This window comes from Microcaecilia unicolor, chromosome 9 (assembly GCF_901765095.1).
Source record: "Microcaecilia unicolor chromosome 9, aMicUni1.1, whole genome shotgun sequence".
NCBI lineage: Eukaryota > Metazoa > Chordata > Amphibia > Gymnophiona > Siphonopidae > Microcaecilia > Microcaecilia unicolor.
In genome coordinates this window covers 22,251,746-22,271,854 of record NC_044039.1, presented here as the reverse complement: position 1 = coordinate 22,271,854, position 20,109 = coordinate 22,251,746, and the positions used below count along the sequence as shown (strand labels likewise).

The window sequence follows — 20,109 nt, the reverse complement described above, 5'->3', positions numbered from 1 at the left end:
GTTGCTGCACATGGATGAATGGAGGGGAGGGAAGGTCAGGTGAGAGAAGAGGGTTGCTGCACATGGATGAATGGAGGGGAGGGGAGGTCAGGGGAGAGAAGAGGGTTGCTGGACATGGATGAATGGGGGAGGGGAGGTCAGGGGAGAGAAGAGGGTTGCTGCACATGGATGAATGGAGGGGAGGGGAGGTCAGGGGAGAGAAGAGGGTTGCTGGACATGGATGAATGGAGGGGAGGGGAGGTCAGGGGAGAGAAGAGGGTTGCTGCACATGGATGGATGGAGGGGAGGGCAGGGAGAGAGGAAAATTGTTGAATATGGATGGAGGGGAGGGAAGGGAAGACAGGAAGGAGATGCACATGGATGGAGGGGAGACAGAAGGAAATTCTGGACATGGATGAAGGGGAGGAAACACAGAGGAAGGAGATGCACATGGATGGATGGGGAAGGGAGAGAGAAGAAATGTTGGACATTCAGCTCTCATTTTTCTTCTTTGGCTGTTCCACTACATTGTTAAAAACAAAAATCTTGCCGTTTTAACGGGCTTAACGGCTAGTATTATCATAATCCATTATCAGCGTGGCTATATGTATGCAATTGCAGTTACACCAACCATAAACCTGACGTAGCTGCATTCACATCAATGTGGCAGGGACGTCTGTAACAGGGGCGTAGCTGCTATGGGGCCACGGGGCACAGGGCCCCTGTAGATTTGGCCCTGGACCCCCCTGCCAACGACCCTCTCAACCCCCCCTCCCGCCGCCAATCCATCAACCTGCCGTCGCTGTCTGCTACCTTTGCTGGTGGGGGACCCCAACCAGCCTGGCTAACTCCCGTGGTCTGCAGTGATACCAGATATTCAATGCTGGGCTATTTCTGGTGACCGGCATTGAATACCCACTTTATTTTTGACTGGTTTGAACTTAACCGGCCAAGCCGATAGTAAGCGTTGGCCGGTCAAGTTCAAACTGGTCAAAGATATACCACACATGCACGCTGCCAAAGATGGCCACTAAAATCACATTGAAAATCGGCAGATAGCTGGTTATATGACGCGATATAACCAACCATCCACTAGCCGCTAACTGGTGATATTCAGCAGCCGTCTATCTCCCGCTGAATACCGCCAGATAGCTGACTAAATACCATTTAACTGGCCAGGTACCGTTCCTGGCCAGTTAAATGATTTTGATTTTGACTATCGGGAGTACTGGTTCAGACCAATGGTCCTGCTTCCAACAGTAGGCAATTCAGGTTGCAAGTACCTGGCAGAACCCTAAACAGTAGCAAGATTCTGGAATCCCAAAGAATAGTAAGATTCCAGAACTCCCCAAAATATCAAGATTCTATGCAAAATCCCAAAGAATAGCAAGATTCAGGAATCCCAAAGAATAGCAAGATTCCATGCTCCTATCCTAGGGATAAGTAGTAGCCTAGTGGTTAGTGCAGTGGACTTTGATCCTGGGGAACTGGGTTCAATTCCCACTGCAGCTCCTTGTGACTCTGGGCAAGTCACTTAACCCTCCATTGCCCCTGGTACAAAAATAAATACCTGAATATATGTCAACCGCTTTGAATGTAGTTGCAAAAACCTTTCTCCCATGTCTATCTCAATAAGAACATAAGAATAGCTTTCAACAGTGGCCAATCCAGATCACATGTATTGGCAGAAACCCAAACAGTAGCAAGATGTAAGTGGCAGCTCCACCCATGTCAATTGCCCCTTGTATTTATATGCCATCCCTTGCACCATTACAGAATAGCACTTAGTCGCCTTTCTGCCACTTCCGCATGCAACTGTACCCTTACCCATGAAAGTGACAGTATTCTGTACGTGCTCAAGTGGTGCATAAGTGCAGGTGCCCAGTTACAGAACTGCCTTTTATGGTTTTTCTGTAGCCAACGTTCATCACAGCTGTGGGCATCTTTGCAAAATCAGATGTGATCAGGCAGAAACAAAAACGAATCCCATGAGCTGCTAATCAGCCAGCCTGCAGTACAATTATTATCTTGGCATCAACTATTTTATACTAGTGCACTGTGCAATCTACTCCAGACACTCTACCTCTTTTTTAAATTTTAAATATGCAGTTAGTGCTCAGTGAATCGGGGTATCGTCCACAGGACTCACACGCAATGCATGTTAGCATAACCCCTTTTTTTTACATTATTGCACGCCACCTCCCTACCCTATTTCAACAGCAGTTATAATCGTAGACAAACTGCAACTACTTAGCTTGTTCCGGGGTGTTAGTCGTGCTCAAATGTATCTCTGTTCCGTGGGGGTCCTCCGTAATGTGGTTTAAAATCAGTACTGCAGTCCAATGCTGCTCCTTAAAATCGGGACTAAACTCCAGATCTTTATCATCAGCAGTTCTTCCTAAGATCTGGAGTTTAGTCCCGATTTTAAGGAGCAGCTGAGTAAAGAAAAACTTTCTCCTATTTGTTTTAAATCTACCATATTCTAGCTTCATCTTGTGTCCCCTGGTTCTATTGTTGTTTGAAAGTGTAAACAAACGCTTCACATCTGTCCGCTCTACTCCGTTCATTGTCTTGTAGACTTCTATCATATCACTCCTCAGCCACCTTTTCTCCAAGCTGAAGAGCCCTAACCTTCTCAGCCTTTCCTCATAGGGAAGTCGTTCCATCCCTTTTATCAATTTTGTCGCCCTGCTCTGCACCTTCTCCAATTCCTTTATATCTTTTTTGAGATGCGGCGACCAGAATTGGACACAATATTCGAGGTGTGGTCGCACCATGGAGCGAAACAACGGCATTATAGCATCCTTGTGTTTGTTTTCCATCCCTTTCCTAATAATACCCAACATTCTGTGCGCTCTCTTAGCTGCCGCAGCACACTGAGCAGAAGTTTTTAAAGTCTTATCAACGATGACTCCCAGATCCCTTTCTAGGTCTGTGATTCCTAACGCGGAACCTTGCATGACATAGCCGTAATTCGGGTTCCTCTTGCCCACATGCATCACTTTGCACTTGTCAACATTGAACTTCATCTGCCACTTAGACGCCCAATCCCCCATGGGCATGGGCATTGCTGTCATTTATGCATGCCACTTGCAGAATACCTTACCATATTTAGGAGCCTGTAGTTATGTCAGGTCTATGGCTGGTTTAACTGTGAAAACCTAGGTCTTCAGTGCCCTGATACTGGATTGCGCTAGAATTCTATAATAGAATCTGGGTGCCCAGATGCTGCTGTCATTAAACAAGGATTAATTAATGATGGAACTATGGGCATCAGCCTTCAAATTAAAATTAAATAGGAACCCCCCCCCCCCCCCCGACATTTTTAGTTATAACAAATTCTTTCTGTTAGGCACGGTTTATAGCATAGCAGTTAAGCACAGGGGTTGCAAACGAAAATATGGTGCAAATGCCCGCACCTAAATTTACACGCAGAGACCGCTTATTCTATAATTGCGTTTGTAACTGGAATCCACGCCCATACTCCACCCCAAAACACCCATGACCCTCCCATTTCCACACTCCCTTTCTGAGACGTGTGTAAGATTTAGGTGCGGATCGCTTGTCTAAATGTACGCATGTATATGTTAATTACTTTCAATTAATGCCAATAATTGCTATTTAAAAGCCAATTATTGGCACTAATTGGCAACATTATTCAATTAAGATGGCAAGGCACATTTTAGAGAATTAGGAGGTAACTGTAGAATGTTAATTATTTCAGCTTCCTGTTTTTTTAGTTGTCCCAAGGAAGGATTCTTCTACCTTTTTTGCAAGAACATGTATTTGTCCTGATATAGATCTCTCCAATGCACAAATCTCTTCCCAAGAGTCTCAAAGATTGCAGACCTTGACAAAGCTAAACTAGGTCATTCCAAGGAACTTCCCATCTTTTCCACTGCCATTCCATCCATAACCGAAAGCATTTCAAGCCTCCCAGGGCATATCTCCTCGAGTTTGAGCCTCTGCTCCTCTCTCCTGCTGAGACTCAGACTTTGTATCGGCATTCAAACTTCACCTACCAGGGAATCTTGTAGGACCTGTGGTCTTTCAATACTAGAAATGCTGGCAACCTGCTCTAGTCCTTCTGGTCTCTGCACACCTCCAATATCATTAGAAGGCGAAACTCTGATCATCTCACCAATGAGCCAATCTTGTGGTAGACGATGTCACAATATTCATTCCTTACAAATCTAAACTGACAGAAATCAGCAACGAAATCAAGATCAGCTTGAACATCATGGACTCTTGGGCAAATGCATTTCAACTAAAACTAAACAAAGAAAAAACACACTGTCTCATCCTCTCATCCCAACACAGCGCGGATAACCCCACAATTATTAACACCCCAGATTACACCCTCCCTATCTCAGACAGCCTGAAAATCCTCGGCGTTACAATGGACCGCAATTAACACTAGAGAGCCAAGTGACATCCACAACAAAGAAAATGGTCCACTCAATGTGGAAGCTCAAATGCGTGAAACAATTCTTCCCAAAGGGAACATTTCGCAACCTGATACAATCAATGGTACTAAGCCATGTAGACTACTGCAATGGAATTTATGCGGGATGCAAAGAACAAACCTTAAAGAAACTTCAGACTGCTCAAAACATGGCAGCTAGGCTTATCTTCGGAAAAACGGGATTTGAAAGTGCAAAACCCCTTCGCAAAAAACTACACTGGCTCCCAATCAAAGAACGCATTGCTTTCAAAATCTGCACTCTGGTTCACAAAATTATCTACGGTGAACCTCCGGGATACATGACAGACTCGATCGACCTACCAACTAGAAACACATCCGAATCAACACGAACGTACCTAAATCTGCACTACTCAAGCTGCAAAGGACTCAAATACAAATCAACTTACGCATCCAGTTTTTTCTTACATAAGCACACAACTGTGGAACGCATTACCGAAAGCCTTGAAAACTACGAACGACCATCTAAACTTCCAGAAAACACTAAAAACTAACCTGTTTAAAAAGGCATACCCTACCGATCCAACATAAATGCCTGATCTCTGCAACTCAACAAAACTAAAGTACGTAATGGACATAAGACAACTCTTCCGTTGTACGATTCCCTAGTGTTGCTGTGCCACATGAACTTTATCTTACCACAACATCACTTTGTATTTGTTTACACCGGAGTCTGTAACGCCACATTGAGCCTACAAATAGGTGGGAAAATGTGAGATATAAATGTAACAAATAAATAAATAAAAACCTACATGTGAAAGATTCAAAGTGGTATCCAGGTTTGTAGCTTTTAGGAAGCTTCCTTGCTTTGCCAATACCTCCAAGAAAATCACAGCTTTAGAAATTACTGAGGTACCGAGCCAAGAGCTTAAGGAACTGATTAGCCCTATGATAACCTGCCTGTATTCAGTTGGAAAAACGCACTGGTTGCCTTTCCAGTTGCACAGAAAGTAATAAGTTAAACAAATAGAATAAAGTAGAAAAGAAAGCAGACTGATGTCAGCACCCCCCCCCCCCCCCCCCCAGATCACAGATCCAAGCATCCCATTGCAGTGGCGTAGCTACGGGTGGGCCTGGGTGGGCACAGGCCCACCCATTCTTGCCTCAGGTCCATCTAGGCTAGTGGCCCATTAGACCTCCAAAGCACCTCAGTGGTGGCATTTCATGCCCCTCTCTCCCTCTTCTCTGCTCATGGCACGATATCTGCCCGTCTCTCTCTGAAACCGCCTGTCCCCCTAGGTCTACCTCAGAGCTGTCACTGGTAGCAATTCCTATAGGCAGCCTGTGTTAGCCCTGCATGCTTCCCTCTACCATGTCCCACCCTCAATGATGTCACTTCCTGTTTCTTCACTGGCGGGGACACAAGGCTCAGGTTGCCTATAGGAATCACCATTGGCGACAGCTCTGAGATAGACCCCAGGGGAGAGGGGGTTCAGAGAGAGATGGGCAGAAGCCGGGCTGTGGGCAGGGGAGAGGGGAAGGAGCAGATGCTGGGTCTGGGGCAGAGGAGAGGGAGAAAGATGAAGACATGTGAGTAGGGGGAGAGATGGATGCAAGGGCAGAGGGAAAGGTTATAAAAAACTGTATTGTATGTATGTATGGGGGTGTGGGTGGGAAGGGCCCTCCCATACAGGACCAACTACCTCTCTGGTCACAGACTCCCCCTCCCCACAGACAGCACCAACAGTTCAGATTACAGATCCCCCCAAATCAACATCGATCATCGACCCCCCCCTCCCATTCCCTTGATCCCTCCATATTTTCCCATGGGTATCCTTGGTGGAATAGTGGCTGGAGTGAGAGAAATCCCCCTATGCTCCTCCCCTTTTACTGCCTGGATTCATAACTGTGGCTCTTAATTGTCAGATTGACCTCTATGAGCAGTATCATGATATCACCACTAGGGGTCAGAGCTGCTATTTTGAATCCAGGCAGAAATATGGCAGAAACATATGGGGATTGACCCAATCCTGCCACTATACTCTCGGGTATTTGCTGATGGGGTCAGGACCGGGTGGAGGGTCAGGTTTTGATCTCAGTGGGGCGGGGGTCTGTAATTGGAAGGGGAATTCATATTGAGGCAGCCATGGGCAAAGAAATTGTTAATTCTATTTTAACTTTTCAGTTTTGCAAGTGATGGAGGAATGCCATATGGTTTTAATTACTTAGAAATCTAGCTTTTGCTAGGCTAAAGGTTAGAAAGGTCAGAGAGAGAAACTTTCTTTGACCCCTTGTGAGTGATGGATGGTTAAGGCTAGTTCATAGATATTATTTTACCACATCTGGAGGCCATTAAATCTTGAGGGGATCAGCAAAGCAAGGCATATTGTAGTTTTAAAAGGATTAGAAGGAAATAGGTTAGATATAGATATTCTAGACATTATAGATACCATTATAAGTATTTAGATTTTTGTCTTATAAGGAATTCTGATTTCTGCTTATTTTAGAATATGTTTTATTCTGTGTAATTAATAATTCTATGTAGAATATCTGTTCAACTCAGTGTTACTTTTCAAGTAAGAGTTTAAGAGGTCAGCATCTGGTTTGAATTATCCACAGTCCTAGCGAGTTCTGTGAAGGAAGCTAATAGGTGAAAGAGGTCAGGGAAAGTCTTGATGAATTATAGCTAAGTATAGGACTGGTTTTCTGAAAGTAATAACTGATATGTATGCCATTAAGCAAGACTGGCCCCTTAGCCCCTCAATGAACCTAAGTTATGAAGTTAGCTGAGAATTTAATCATAATAAAATGCAAGAGATAGGTGCCCCATTGTCTAGTGTGAGAGGCCCCAGGTCATAGGTCAGTTTGGGAAATGTCTGAAACCTATGTAACTGATATTTTGAATATATGTGTAGAGATGATTGGTTCAGACAGGGTAATCAATCTATTCTTTACCATCTGGAAAGTAAGGGGGGCTAGAGGGGTTTAGAACTGTATATAACTGGGAGCAGAAGCAGCTTACGTCAGAAGAAGAAGAAGAAGAGGGAGAGAGCGAAGAAGAAGAGGGAGAGAGCGAAGAAGAAGAGAAGGAGCTGAGACAGAAGCCATAAGATCCAGAGAGCTGAGAAAGAGAAGAAGAGACCTAGTGCTGATGTCCTACTTTGTTTGCTGGCAAATAAAGAAGATTTCTCTCTCATTCTGGTGTGTGCTGTTTGACTCCTGAAGTACCACAGATTCTGCTAACAATAGTGGTAATTCCTGCAACAATATATCAATGGTGGGGGGTGACTGTGATCAGAAGAGGGTTGATGCTATCAGTGGGGGAGGGGGAAGCAGGGGGTTGTTTTTCATTTATATGCTTTCAATGTGCCTACCAGTTTTCAGTCGCTCTGCAGCTGGTACAATGCAGGAGCAGTGTGTGGACTGTCCTGCTTTCTCTTCACAAAGTACTGCACTGGTCACTGAATTTCTCACTCGACAGGATGAACGGTTTTCATGTCGACTTCTGAAATTTCCAATGGCAAACTCAAACTAAAAAAAAAAAAGAAACATGGCACTGTGGAATCTCACAGTCAACAAGATGCTTGAAGTGGCAGATATAAATACATGAAACAGTGCTTCGAACCTGTTCTGGGCGACTGGTATTGACTTGGATTGCAAGACACTGATCAGGTCCCTCTGAAATATTCAACCAGGTCCCAGCATTGCTTGGCTGCGAGCACTCTTCTCGTAACGTGCACCTAAAAATTCCCAAATTTGTCAGAACTGGTTGGCATGTTTCCCCATATCTCTGTGTGTCTAGTTACTCCTTAAAGTGCATCTATTATCACTTACATAGATACCAGACTTTAGAGGTTGAACAAGAGAATAATTTTGCATTCATCAAGAGTCATTTTTAATAACGTACTTTTTAATTACAATTTCCTTAAAAGTCAGCATTACACATATGGGGGTGGGGGGGGGGGGGGGAGGGAAGGATATCCAATGCCCTTGGCAAACCTTCAGTCGTGGACTCCCCACCCCAAGGCAGCTCAAGACCTTATGCCATCGTCCTTTCCCAATACAGCATCTCCCTGTTTCCTCCTTATCCTCCCCCCCAAAGAGTCCAGCTTCTCCCCTCCCCCTATATCTGGCATTCAGCATCTCCTCATTTTACCTTTCTCTTAGGAGGCCTGCTGCAGTCCTTCTTCCAGAGCAGAGGAGGCAAGGCCTTGAAGCACAGGCCCACGCTCAAATGGTGTCTCAGCCAGCCCTGTTTGATGTGGTTCTTCCTCTAGGGGATGAGGTGGGGGGGGGGGGGGGGGGACTAAGGATGCGACAGGCCATGATTGCAGATCTGTGCTTCAAGCCTCCACACTGACACAAAATCTACTTTCCTCTTCACTTCTGGAAGAGAGAAGGGCAGCCGAAGCAGCAGGTAGAAGAGAAAGAAGGGAGACAGATGGTAAAATGCAGCTTACCTGTCCTGCTGCTGCTATTGCATCCCTCATCTGCTTCCACCCTAATTCCATGCCTGAGGCAAGAAGAGAGTATTCAGCAGCATGGAAACAGGCAAATGGACTCCTTCAAGGTCCTTTATTATTCCAGTCATTGCTTAAGACACGGAGGAGTGGTTAAAGCACTATGTTTAACATCCAGGGGTGTCTGGTTCAAACCCCACCACTGCTCTTTGTGGTCTTGGGCAATTCACTTAACCCCAGTGGCCTTCCTAGGGGGGGGGGGGGGCGGTAGGTGCGGTCTGCCCCCGGGTGCACGCTGCTGGGGGGGGGGGGGTGCCGCGCGCGCCTGTCCTCCGTTGTTCCATGCTTCTTCTCTGCCCCGGAACAGGTTGCCCCAGAACAGGTTACTTCCTGTTCCGGGGCAGAGAAGAAGCATGGAACAACGGAGGACAGGCGTGCGTGGCACCCCCCCCCCCCAGTGGCGTGCACCCAGGGGGGGTTCCTTCGCGGGGGGTGTCCTTTTGCCAGGGGGGTCCGCGCTGCACCCGGGGGCGGGGCGCATCGGCGATCCGCCCCGGGTGTCAGCCCCCCTAGGAACGCCACTGCTTAACCCTCCATTGCCTCAGGTATAAAATTAGATTATAAGATTTGAAAAAGGTATGAGCAAAACCCAAATACTGTAAAATAGGTACCTATCAACAGCCACCAGCGCAGTTAAAACTGACTGCGTAAGTAAAGGGGTAAGCTACACTGGTGATGTGTAAATTTATTGCATGATCAGTGACAGAAGGATTCAGACAGATACAATGGTTGTTTGTAGAGATGGTTGGGTGAGAATATGCTACTGCTCAGTCTACGAAAGTGAGGTTTTATGAGTGAGAAGGCTGATGGTGACTATCTCATACGCAGGAATAAAAATTAAAGGGGATACCAGAGATGTGGATTTTAGGGTTTGATTCTGGACTCTCATGTGTGTTTGAAAAGTGTGGTTACAATTAGATGTCAGTTATAATTCCTGCTGTAATTATTTGTAAATAGCCTTGGGTTTTCTAGGGAGATGGTATGTAAATGTAATAACTAAACAACAAAATATTTGCTCAGGACCACACACAGTCAGTGGTATAGTAGAGTTTCCTAGGTCTTCAGAGCCACAGTCAAATGCACATCCATAAGTCGTAGGGTCTACGCTGTATCAGGGGCATAGCCAGACCTCGGCGGGAGGGGGGTCCAGAGCCCGAGGTTGGGGGGCACAGTTTAGCCCACCTCCCCCAGCCGCCGACCCCGCCGCTGCCGACTTCCCCGCCGCCGCTGTCAGGTACCTTTGCGGGGGTCCCCAACCCCCAACAGCCGAAGTCTTTTTCAGCGCCGCTCGACTCTGGCGCCTTCGCTGATGATCTGTTTCTAACTCCTGACGTCCTGCGTGCACGTCCTGTATGTAGCCCCGTGCAGGAGGTGCACGCAGGATGTCAGGAGTCAGAAACAGATCATCAGCGAAGGCGCCAGATTCGACCGGCGCTAAAGAAGACTTTGTCTGGCGGGGGTTGGGGACCCCCGCCAGCAAAGGTACCTGGCAGCGGTGACGGGGGAGTGTCAAAAGTAGAGGGGGCCAGGGCTTAATCTGTGGGGCCCATGCCCCCGTGGCCCCACCTAGCTACGCCCCTGCGCTGTATACATGAGATGACTTGATGAATGTCAGAGCACTGGGGAAGTTTGTACCTTCTAGCATAGGGTTGGCCAACCTCTATCCTCAAGGGCCCCAATCTAGTCAAGTTTTCAGGATTTAGATGATGAATATGCATGAGATTTATTTGCATAAACTGCCTCTAGTGAAAGAAACAGATCTCATGCATATTTATTGTGAGAATCCTGAAAACCTGTTCTAGAAGCTGTATGATATTAGATATATGTTATTTCAAACTTATTCATGCAAATTGACTTGCAGGATTTTGGCATTGTTTGGACCTGCTATTTCCTGATCTTAAAATATGGGGGTTGATATGCAATGTGATTTAACTAACTAGGAGGACTCCTGGCTGGTTAAATGACACTGACTGGGGACTAGATGCATCAACAAAACGTAAAACAACCGAAAACGTAAAAGTCATTACCGTTTTAGAAAAAACGAAGGATGCACTAAAAAAAAAAAAAGACGCACATTTTCGGCGCGGGATTCAAACGTTGGATGCATTAAAGTATCGTTAATCTGGTGTAATCTCCGCCGGCAGTATAGGAAACGCATGCGCACAATCGCCAAACCTATGATTTGCCCGAAGACGCCGCGCCGCTCACCCCTGTTTCTCATCAATCAGCTGATATCGGAGAGTGCAGTAGAAAGCGTGCATCACAAAAATAGCCTTCCATTTTGGCCATTATTCACACCCAAATAATAAAAACTTCCTTTTTGGCCGTGCTTCACAGTCAGCTAAGAGATCTGGAAGTTTCTGAGCCAATCACAGCGCGTTTAGCTCAGCTAAACGCGCTGTGATTGGCTCAGAGACTTCCAGGTCTCTCAGCTGAGTGAAGCATGGCCAAAAAAGGAAGTTTTTATTATTTGGCCAAAATGGAAGGCTATTTTTCTGATGGACGATTTCAACTGCACTCTCCGATATCAGCTGATTGATGAGGAACAGGGGTGAGCGGTGCGGCGTCTTCGGGTGGCGTATATGACATACTGTAGATCCCCTATGGGTGAGGTTTATAAAGAGGGTGGTACTTTTTTGACAATTTTTCGATCTAGTACAGCCCCAATGAGAGGTACAACCTCTCGTTAAATTTTCTGGCAATTTCCACCATTAAGGCAATTGGAAAAGGTTAGTGTATCTCATTACAATAGGGTTTCTGCACAATTTGCTCATCTGCATTCCGTTTTCGTTAGCTGCTACCGCCGTCGGAAAATGGCCTTTAGTGCATGCCGCGGTTTAAAACTTGGTCGTTAAAGGCTCGTTTAGTTTAGTGCATCTGGCCCTGGGTCCAGTGCTGATATTCAGCGGCATTTAACTGGAGAGTGCTGCTGAGTACAGACCACTGTGGCACTGGGGTGCTTTGGGGGGCTGAGTGGTGGTGGAGCCAAGAGTTAAAACACAACAAAAGTGACAAAAAGGAGTCCAAATGATGGTCGTATACAGGTGGAATACTTTATTATGTTAAGGGAGCGACTCAACACAAATTCATGTTTTGTCTAAAAAGCCTTCATCAGGAGTCTGATCTCAAAACCTCATCTCATAATCAATCGATATCATCAAGAACATGCTTATACACATTCATCGAAGATGTTCAATACCAGTTTACACAGGATCATATCCCTTTGAGAGAAGCACGATATGCTTTAACTATAGTATCGTTGTATAAGCATATTCTTGATGACATTGATTGATTATGAGATGAGGTTTTGAGATCAGACTCCTGATCAGTGGCGTAGCTACATGGGGCCACGGGGGCCTGGGCCCCCGTAGATTTGGGCCTGGACCCCCCTGCTGACGACCCTTTTGACCCCCCCCCCCCCCGCCGCCAACCCACCATCACCGTCACCTACCTTTGCTGGCGGGGGACCCCAACCCCCGCCAGCCGAGGTCCTCTTCCTCCGGTGCAAGGCTTCGTTCTGTTTCTGAGTCTGACGCGCTGTGATTGGCTCAGAGACTTCCAGGTCTCTCAGCTGAGTGAAGGACGTCCAAAAAAGCCGTTTTTATTATTGCGGGGGGGGGGGGGGAGGGGAGGGGGAGGACATCCAAAAAGGACGTCTTTTTGGATGGACGTCCTCAACTGCACTCTCCTGCTACGATTGAGCCACATTGGAGCTTTCCTGCAGCAAGCCGTGGAAGGGGTGAGCGGCGCGGCGTCTTCCTTTCGGCCAGCACAGGTTTTTATTAAGTGAAGGATGCAAAAAAAAAACGTCTTTGGAGTAGGTTTTTTTTTTTTCAGGTGAAGGACGTCCAAAAAGGACGTCCCTGACGACATTTTTTTCTTCCGATTTGCCCCAACGAGAGGTATAGACCTCCTGTTAGGTTTTTCACGGTAAGGGGACCGGAAAACCGTAGTGCATCTCATTATAATAGCCTTGCAATAGCCTTTGGATCATCTGCATTCCGTTTTCGTTAGCTGCTACCGTGATCGGAAAATGGCCTTTAGTGCATGCCAGGGTTTACTACTTGCTCGTTAATGGCTCGTTAAGTTTAGTGCATCTGGCCCTTAATAAAGTATTCCACCTGTATACGACCATCATTTGGACTCTTTTTTTGTCACCTTTGCTGTTGTTTTGCTTTGTTTGGACTTTGCAAAGGTTTTTTTCTTCTTTGTTTTTTTTGGTTTACGGAGCCAGGAGTTCTCCAGGCATGACTGATACCCAGTGCCAGTGCCTGGATAACTATCTGACCAAGTACGACAGCATATACAGCAATCCTAGCTTGCATTAAACATTGTCATTCGGAACCAGGACCCAGATATGGGTCAGCACTGAATATTCAGGTTTAATCCAGCCCACAGAGGAAGCAATAAAAACAACTGACTGTTGCAGCTAAATATTAACCGGTGGATCTTTAGATGCTAGAAAGAACTACATCAGTCAGCTTAATTTTTTAGTTCCAAGGTTTTCAATGCTGCCTTCAAGTACCTTCTAGCCAGCCGAGGTTTCAGAATATTCACAAGTAATAGGCATGAGACAGATTTATATATAGGGGTAAAGTCTATATATAGCACTGAAAAAATTGTCGCAGAAAAAAAACCTGCTTAAGCATTATTCAATAAGCTGCACCTAAAGTTAGGCATGGTTTATAGAATAACGCTTAAGCGTTATTGCTCTGCATAAATTTAGACGCAACCATTTGCACCAATGAGAACGTGGTGCAAATGGAGTGGAGGAGTGGCCTAGTGGTTAGGGTGGTGGACTTTGGTCCTGGGGAACTGAGGAACTGAGTTCCATTCCCACTTCAGGCACAGGCAGCTCCTTGTGACTCTGGGCAAGTCACTTGACCCTCCATTGCCCCATGTAAGCCGCATTGAGCCTGCCATGAGTGTGGGAAAGCGCGGGGTACAAATGTAACAAAAATAAAATAGATACTATTGGAGATTCTACATGGAATGTTGCAACTATTGGAGATTCTACATGGAATGTTGCTATTCTACTAGCAACATTCCATGCAGAAGGCTGCGCAGGCTTCTGTTTCTGTGAGTCTGACGTCCTGCACGTACATGCAGGACGTCAGACTCACAGAAGCAGAAGCCTGCGCGGCCACATTGGTGATCTGCAAGGGCCGACTTCTACAAGGAATGTTGGTAGTGGAATAGCAACATTCTATGTAGAATCTCAAATAGTAGCAACAGTGGAGGAGTGGCCTAGTGGTTAGGGTGGTGGACTTTGGTCCTGGGGAACTGAGGAACTGAGTTCCATTTCCACTTCAGGCACAGGCAGCTCCTTGTGACTCAGGGCAAGTCACTTAACCCTCCATTGCCCCATGTAAGCTGCATTGAGCCTGCCATGAGTGGGAAAGCACGGGGTACAAATAAAATAAAAAATATACGGAAGGCTGTTATTCTGTAATTACGTGCATAACTGAAAACTCCGTCTCCATTCTGCCCCAAAACACCCATGACCGTCCCCTTTCCACACCCCCTTTTTTGGGCCTCATGTAAATTTTAGGCACATAACAACCAATTAAATCTCATTAATGCCAAAAACCGTTTGTTAAAAAGCCAATTATAAGACTAATTTGCTCGTTACTCAATTAAATTGCGACCGCAAATTGGGATCGTAACTAACTTTGCACGCGCAACTTTCATGGTGGAGATCGTGAAAACCAGGCTGGCTAGGAGCACTCAAGACCAGGACTGAAAATCCCTGATCTAATACACATATCACTTTGATAGGATTATTTTTTATTGCAAACCTTTTCCGTGCATGGCACCATCCACAATATGGATCCCTTGCTGATAAACAAAGTTTGCAGGACTCAGTCTTACTACAATCAGCAGCCTTTATTTCTTTCACCTGCAAAATTCAAATTACAATAAATTGGAAACAGTTTGACGTTGCATCTGATTCTTCAATGCAGAAACAATATACAGTATTTAAACGCTTTGATTGCACAGTGACTTCCACAATAGGACAATACTATTTTTAGTTTCACAAGCTGACACTGGTACTCCTCAATCCATCAACTGTTTGAGGGATTTTTTTGAGATAAATCAATGAAAGGGCTCCTGCAGCTCCTTGTGACCTTGGGCAAGTCACTTAACCCTCCACTGCCCCAGGTAGAAAAACTTAGATTGTGAGCCCTCTAGGGACAGAGAAAGTACCGGCATGTAGTGTGTACAGCACTGCGTACATCTAACAGTGCTATAGAAATGATTAGTAGAAATTTTCACATTTTTTAGGTTTCTTGGATGTTAAAGTGTTACCATATTTATTTGTATTTTGCTCACACCTTTTTCAGGAGTAGCTCAAGGCGAGTTACATTCAGGTACTCTGGATATTTCTCTGTCCCAGGAGGGCTCACAATCTAAGTTTGTACCTGAGGCAATGGAGGGTTAAGTGACTTGCCCAAGATCACAAGGAGCAGCAGCGGGATTTGAACCGGCCACCTCGGGATTGCAAGACCGGTGCTCTAACCACTAGGCCACTCCTCTACTCCAGGCCACTCCTCCACTCCATGGTTGTAAGCTAAAGTTTGCACCTCTGGAAAAGCTGTGGGGCCCTTTTACTAAGCAGCTCTAAAAAGTGCCCAGTGCTATCCCCAATGTGGGTCTTTCCCAGGTGCTAAGGTCACTTTTAGCACGGCGATAAAATGGCCCCATTTTCCATTATACCTAGTAATGGTCATTCTAATTTCCCCATTGGCGCATGGTCATTAGCACGTGAGCACTTACTGACACCTCTTTTCTAAGCGGTAAGGGCTGAAGCACTAGCCACATGTTAATTGGTTAGCGCATGGTAATTGATCAGCGCAAAACACACCTACACTCCACCCTCAGATACGCCTCCAGTGCTAAAAAATAAATACTATTTTTCAGCTCATGGGTAGCATGCACCGATCTCAAAACTAGTGCTGTTTAACCTGCTGTAAACACGCTTTTTGTGCTTACCTGCAGCTTAGCAAAAAACAGTTATTCCAAAAATCTAGTTCCACTTTTCTGCTACTTCCCACTAAACTGATATGCATAACGGTTCTCATCTCACTACTAGTATATATGATATACTGATATACACTTTTGATAGTTTGTACCCCTGACGCAGCCTGAGGGCGAAACGTGGCCACGTCGGGTATTATTCCAAATAAATGCATTTGATTCCACTGCTTTGTTGTTTTTTATCTACTGTTTTGTAAGCAGTTGTGTGCCTTTTTGTTTTTTTATTGTCTCACGGTGGTAAATGTCGAGACACCTATAGGAATATAATGGGCATCTCGGTGTTTCCTGCCAGCTGATTTCTACCACAAGCTAGAGTAGAGAGGTTTGGTAGCCGTGTTAGTCCACTTTTAAAGGTAATCAACAGAAATCAAACAAAATAAAACATGGAAAAGAAAATAAGATGATACCTTTTTTTATTGGACATAACTTAATACATTTCTTGATTAGCTTTCGAAGGTTGCCCTTCTTCCTCAGATCGGAAATAAGCAAATGTGCTAGCTGACAGTGTATATAAGTGAAAACATTCAAACATTACTATGACAGTAAAATAGATACCATTGGAGATTCTACATGGAATGTTGCTACTCTTGGAGATTCTACATGGAATGTTGCTATTCCACTAGCAACATTCCATGTAGAAGGCTGCGCAGGCTTCTGTTTCTGTGAGTCTGACGTCCTGCACGTACGTGCAGGACGTCAGACTCACAGAAGCAGAAGCCTGCGCAGCCACATTGGTGATCTACAAGGGCCGACTTCTACATGGAATGTTGCTAGTGGAATAGCAACATTCCATGTAGAATCTATAGAAATCAAACAAAATAAAACATGGAAAAGAAAATAAGATGATACCTTTTTTATTGGACATAACTTAATACATTTCTTGATTAGCTTTCGAAGGTTGCCCTTCTTCCTCAGATCGGAAATAAGCAAATGTGCTAGCTGACAGTGTATATAAGTGAAAACATTCAAGCATTACTATGACAGTCTGACATGGTGGGAGGATGGGGGTGGGTCGGAGGTATGCATGGGGACATCAAAGCATATCATTGATATTCTAACAGGATGGGTGTGGATAGGTGAGGGGAGGGTGGCTAGCTGACAGTGTATATAAGTGAAAACATTCAAGCATTACTATGACAGTCTGACAGGGTGGGTCGGAGGTATGCATGGGGACATCAAAGCATATCATTGATATTCTAACAGGATGGGTGTGGATAGGTGAGGGGAGGGTGATCAACAGAGAAATACAGCTTTATGGTTTATAATGGGCTAGGAACCCCCTCACCTATCCACACCTATCCTGTTAGAATATCAATGATATGCTTTGATGTCCCCATGCATACCTCCTACCCACCCCCATCCTCCCACCCTGTCAGACTGTCATAGTAATGCTTGAATGTTTTCACTTATATACACTGTCAGCTAGCACATTTGCTTATTTCCGATCTGAGGAAGAAGGGCAACCTTCGAAAGCTAATCAAGAAATGTATTAAGTTATGTCCAATAAAAAAGGTATCATCTTATTTTCTTTTCCATGTTTTATTTTGTTTGATTTCTATAGATTCTACATGTACATAAGTACATAAGTAGTGCCATACTGGGAAAGACCAAAGGTCCATCTAGCCCAGCATCCTGTCACCGACAGTGGCCAATCCAGGTCAAGGGCACCTGGCACGCTCCCCAAACGTAAAAACATTCCAGACAAGTTATACCTAAAAATGCGGAATTTTTCCAAGTCCATTTAATAGCGGTCTATGGACTTGTCCTTTAGGAATCTATCTAACCCCTTTTTAAACTCCGTCAAGCTAACCGCCCGTACCACGTTCTCCGGCAATGAATTCCAGAGTCTAATTACACGTTGGGTGAAGAAAAATTTTCTCCGATTCGTTTTAAATTTACCACACTGTAGCTTCAACTCATGCCCTCTAGTCCTAGTATTTTTGGATAGCGTGAACAGTCGCTTCACATCCACCCGATCCATTCCACTCATTATTTTATACACTTCTATCATATCTCCCCTCAGCCGTCTCTTCTCCAAGCTGAAAAGCCCTAGCCTTCTCAGCCTCTCTTCATAGGAAAGTCGTCCCATCCCCACTATCATTTTCGTCGCCCTTCGCTGTACCTTTTCCAATTCTACTATATCTTTTTTGAGATACGGAGACCAGTACTGAACACAATACTCCAGGTGCGGTCGCACCATGGAGCGATACAACGGCATTATAACATCCGCACACCTGGACTCCATACCCTTCCTAATAACACCCAACATTCTATTCGCTTTCCTAGCCGCAGCAGCACACTGAGCAGAAGGTTTCAGCGTATCATCGACGACGACACCCAGATCCCTTTCTTGATCCGTAACTCCTAACGCGGAACCTTGCAAGACGTAGCTATAATTCGGGTTCCTCTTACCCACATGCATCACTTTGCACTTGTCAACATTGAACTTCATCTGCCACTTGCACGCCCATTCTCCCAGTCTCGCAAGGTCCTCCTGTAATCGTTCACATTCCTCCTGCGACTTGACGACCCTGAATAATTTTGTGTCATCGGCGAATTTAATTACCTCACTAGTTATTCCCATCTCTAGGTCATTTATAAATACATTAAAAGCAACGGACCCAGCACAGACCCCTGCGGGACCCCACTAACTACCCTCCTCCACTGAGAATACTGGCCACGCAATCCTACTCTCTGCTTCCTATCTTTCAACCAGTTCTTAATCCATAATAATACCCTACCTCCGATTCCATGACTCTGCAATTTCTTCAGGAGTCTTTCGTGCGGCACTTTGTCAACGCCTTCTGAAAATCCAGATATACAATATCAACCGGCTCCCCATTGTCCACATGTTTGCTTACCCCCTCAAAAAAATGCATTAGATTGGTGAGGCAAGACTTCCCTTCACTAAATCCGTGCTGACTTTGTCTCATCAGTCCATGTTTTTGTATATGCTCTGCAATTTTATTCTTAATAATAGCCTCCACCATCTTGCCCGGCACCGACGTCAGACTCACCGGTCTATAATTTCCCGGATCTCCTCTGGAACCTTTCTTAAAAATCGGAGTAACATTGGCTACCCTCCAGTCTTCCGGTATTACACTCGATTTTAGGGACAGATTGCATATTTCTAACAGTAGCTCCGCAAGTTCATTTTTTAGTTCTATTAATACTCTGGGATGAATACCATCAGGTCCCGGTGATTTACTACTCTTCAGCTTGCTGAACTGACCCATTACATCCTCCAAGGTTACAGAGAATTTGTTTAGTTTCTCCGACTCCCCCGCTTCAAATATTCTTTCCGGCACCGGTGTCCCCCCCAAATCCTCCTCGGTGAAGACCGAAGCAAAGAATTCATTTAATTTCTCCGCTACGGCTTTGTCCTCCTTGATCGCCCCTTTAACACCATTTTCGTCCAGCGGCCCAACCGACTCTTTGGCCGGTTTCCTGCTTTTAATGTATCTAAAAAGTTTTTACTATGTATTTTTGCTTCCAACGCTAATTTCTTCTCAAAGTCCTTTTTTGCCCTCCTTATCTCCGCTTTGCATTTGGCTTGGCATTCCTTATGATCTATCCTGTTACTTTCAGTTGGTTCTCTTCTCCACTTTCTGAAGGATTGTTTTTTGGCTCTAATGATTTCCTTTATCTTACTGTTTAGCCACGCCGGCTGACGTTTAGTCTTTTTTCCCTTTTTTCTAATACGTGGAATATATTTGTCCTGAACCTCCAGGATGGTGTTTTTAAACAGCATCCACGCCTGATGCAAGTTTTTTACTCTGCGAGCTGCTCCTTTCAGTCTTTTTTTCACCATTTTTCTCATTTTGTCGTAATCACCTTTTCTATAGTTAAACGCTAGCGTACTTGATTTCCTAGTTTCACTTCCTTCAATGCCAATATCAAAACCGATCATATTATGATCACTGTTATCAAGCGGCCCTCGTATCGTTACCCCCTGCACTAGATCATGAGCACCACTAAGGACTAAGTCTAGTATTTTTCCTTCTCTTGTCGGCTCCTGAACTAGCTGTTCCATGAAGCTGTCCTTGATTTCATCAAGAAATCTTATGTCCCTTACGTGTACAGATGTTACATTAACCCAGTCTATATGCGGGTAATTGAAATCCCCCATTATTATTGTGTTGCCCAGTT

The 20,109-nt window shown here is 45.1% G+C and overlaps 1 protein-coding gene across 1 annotated transcript in view; it reads right to left on the bottom strand.

Moving 5' to 3' along the window:
* PLXNC1 (plexin C1) overlaps window positions 1-20,109 on the bottom strand; it is a gene marked incomplete in the record, with an annotated part of 120,265 nt that overhangs the window by 74,280 nt on the left and 25,876 nt on the right. Inside the window, 3 exon segments of the mRNA XM_030214674.1 lie at window positions 7,777-7,933; window positions 8,028-8,142; window positions 14,721-14,821. Of these exon segments, the coding sequence (XP_030070534.1) occupies window positions 7,777-7,933; window positions 8,028-8,142; window positions 14,721-14,821 (373 nt within the window).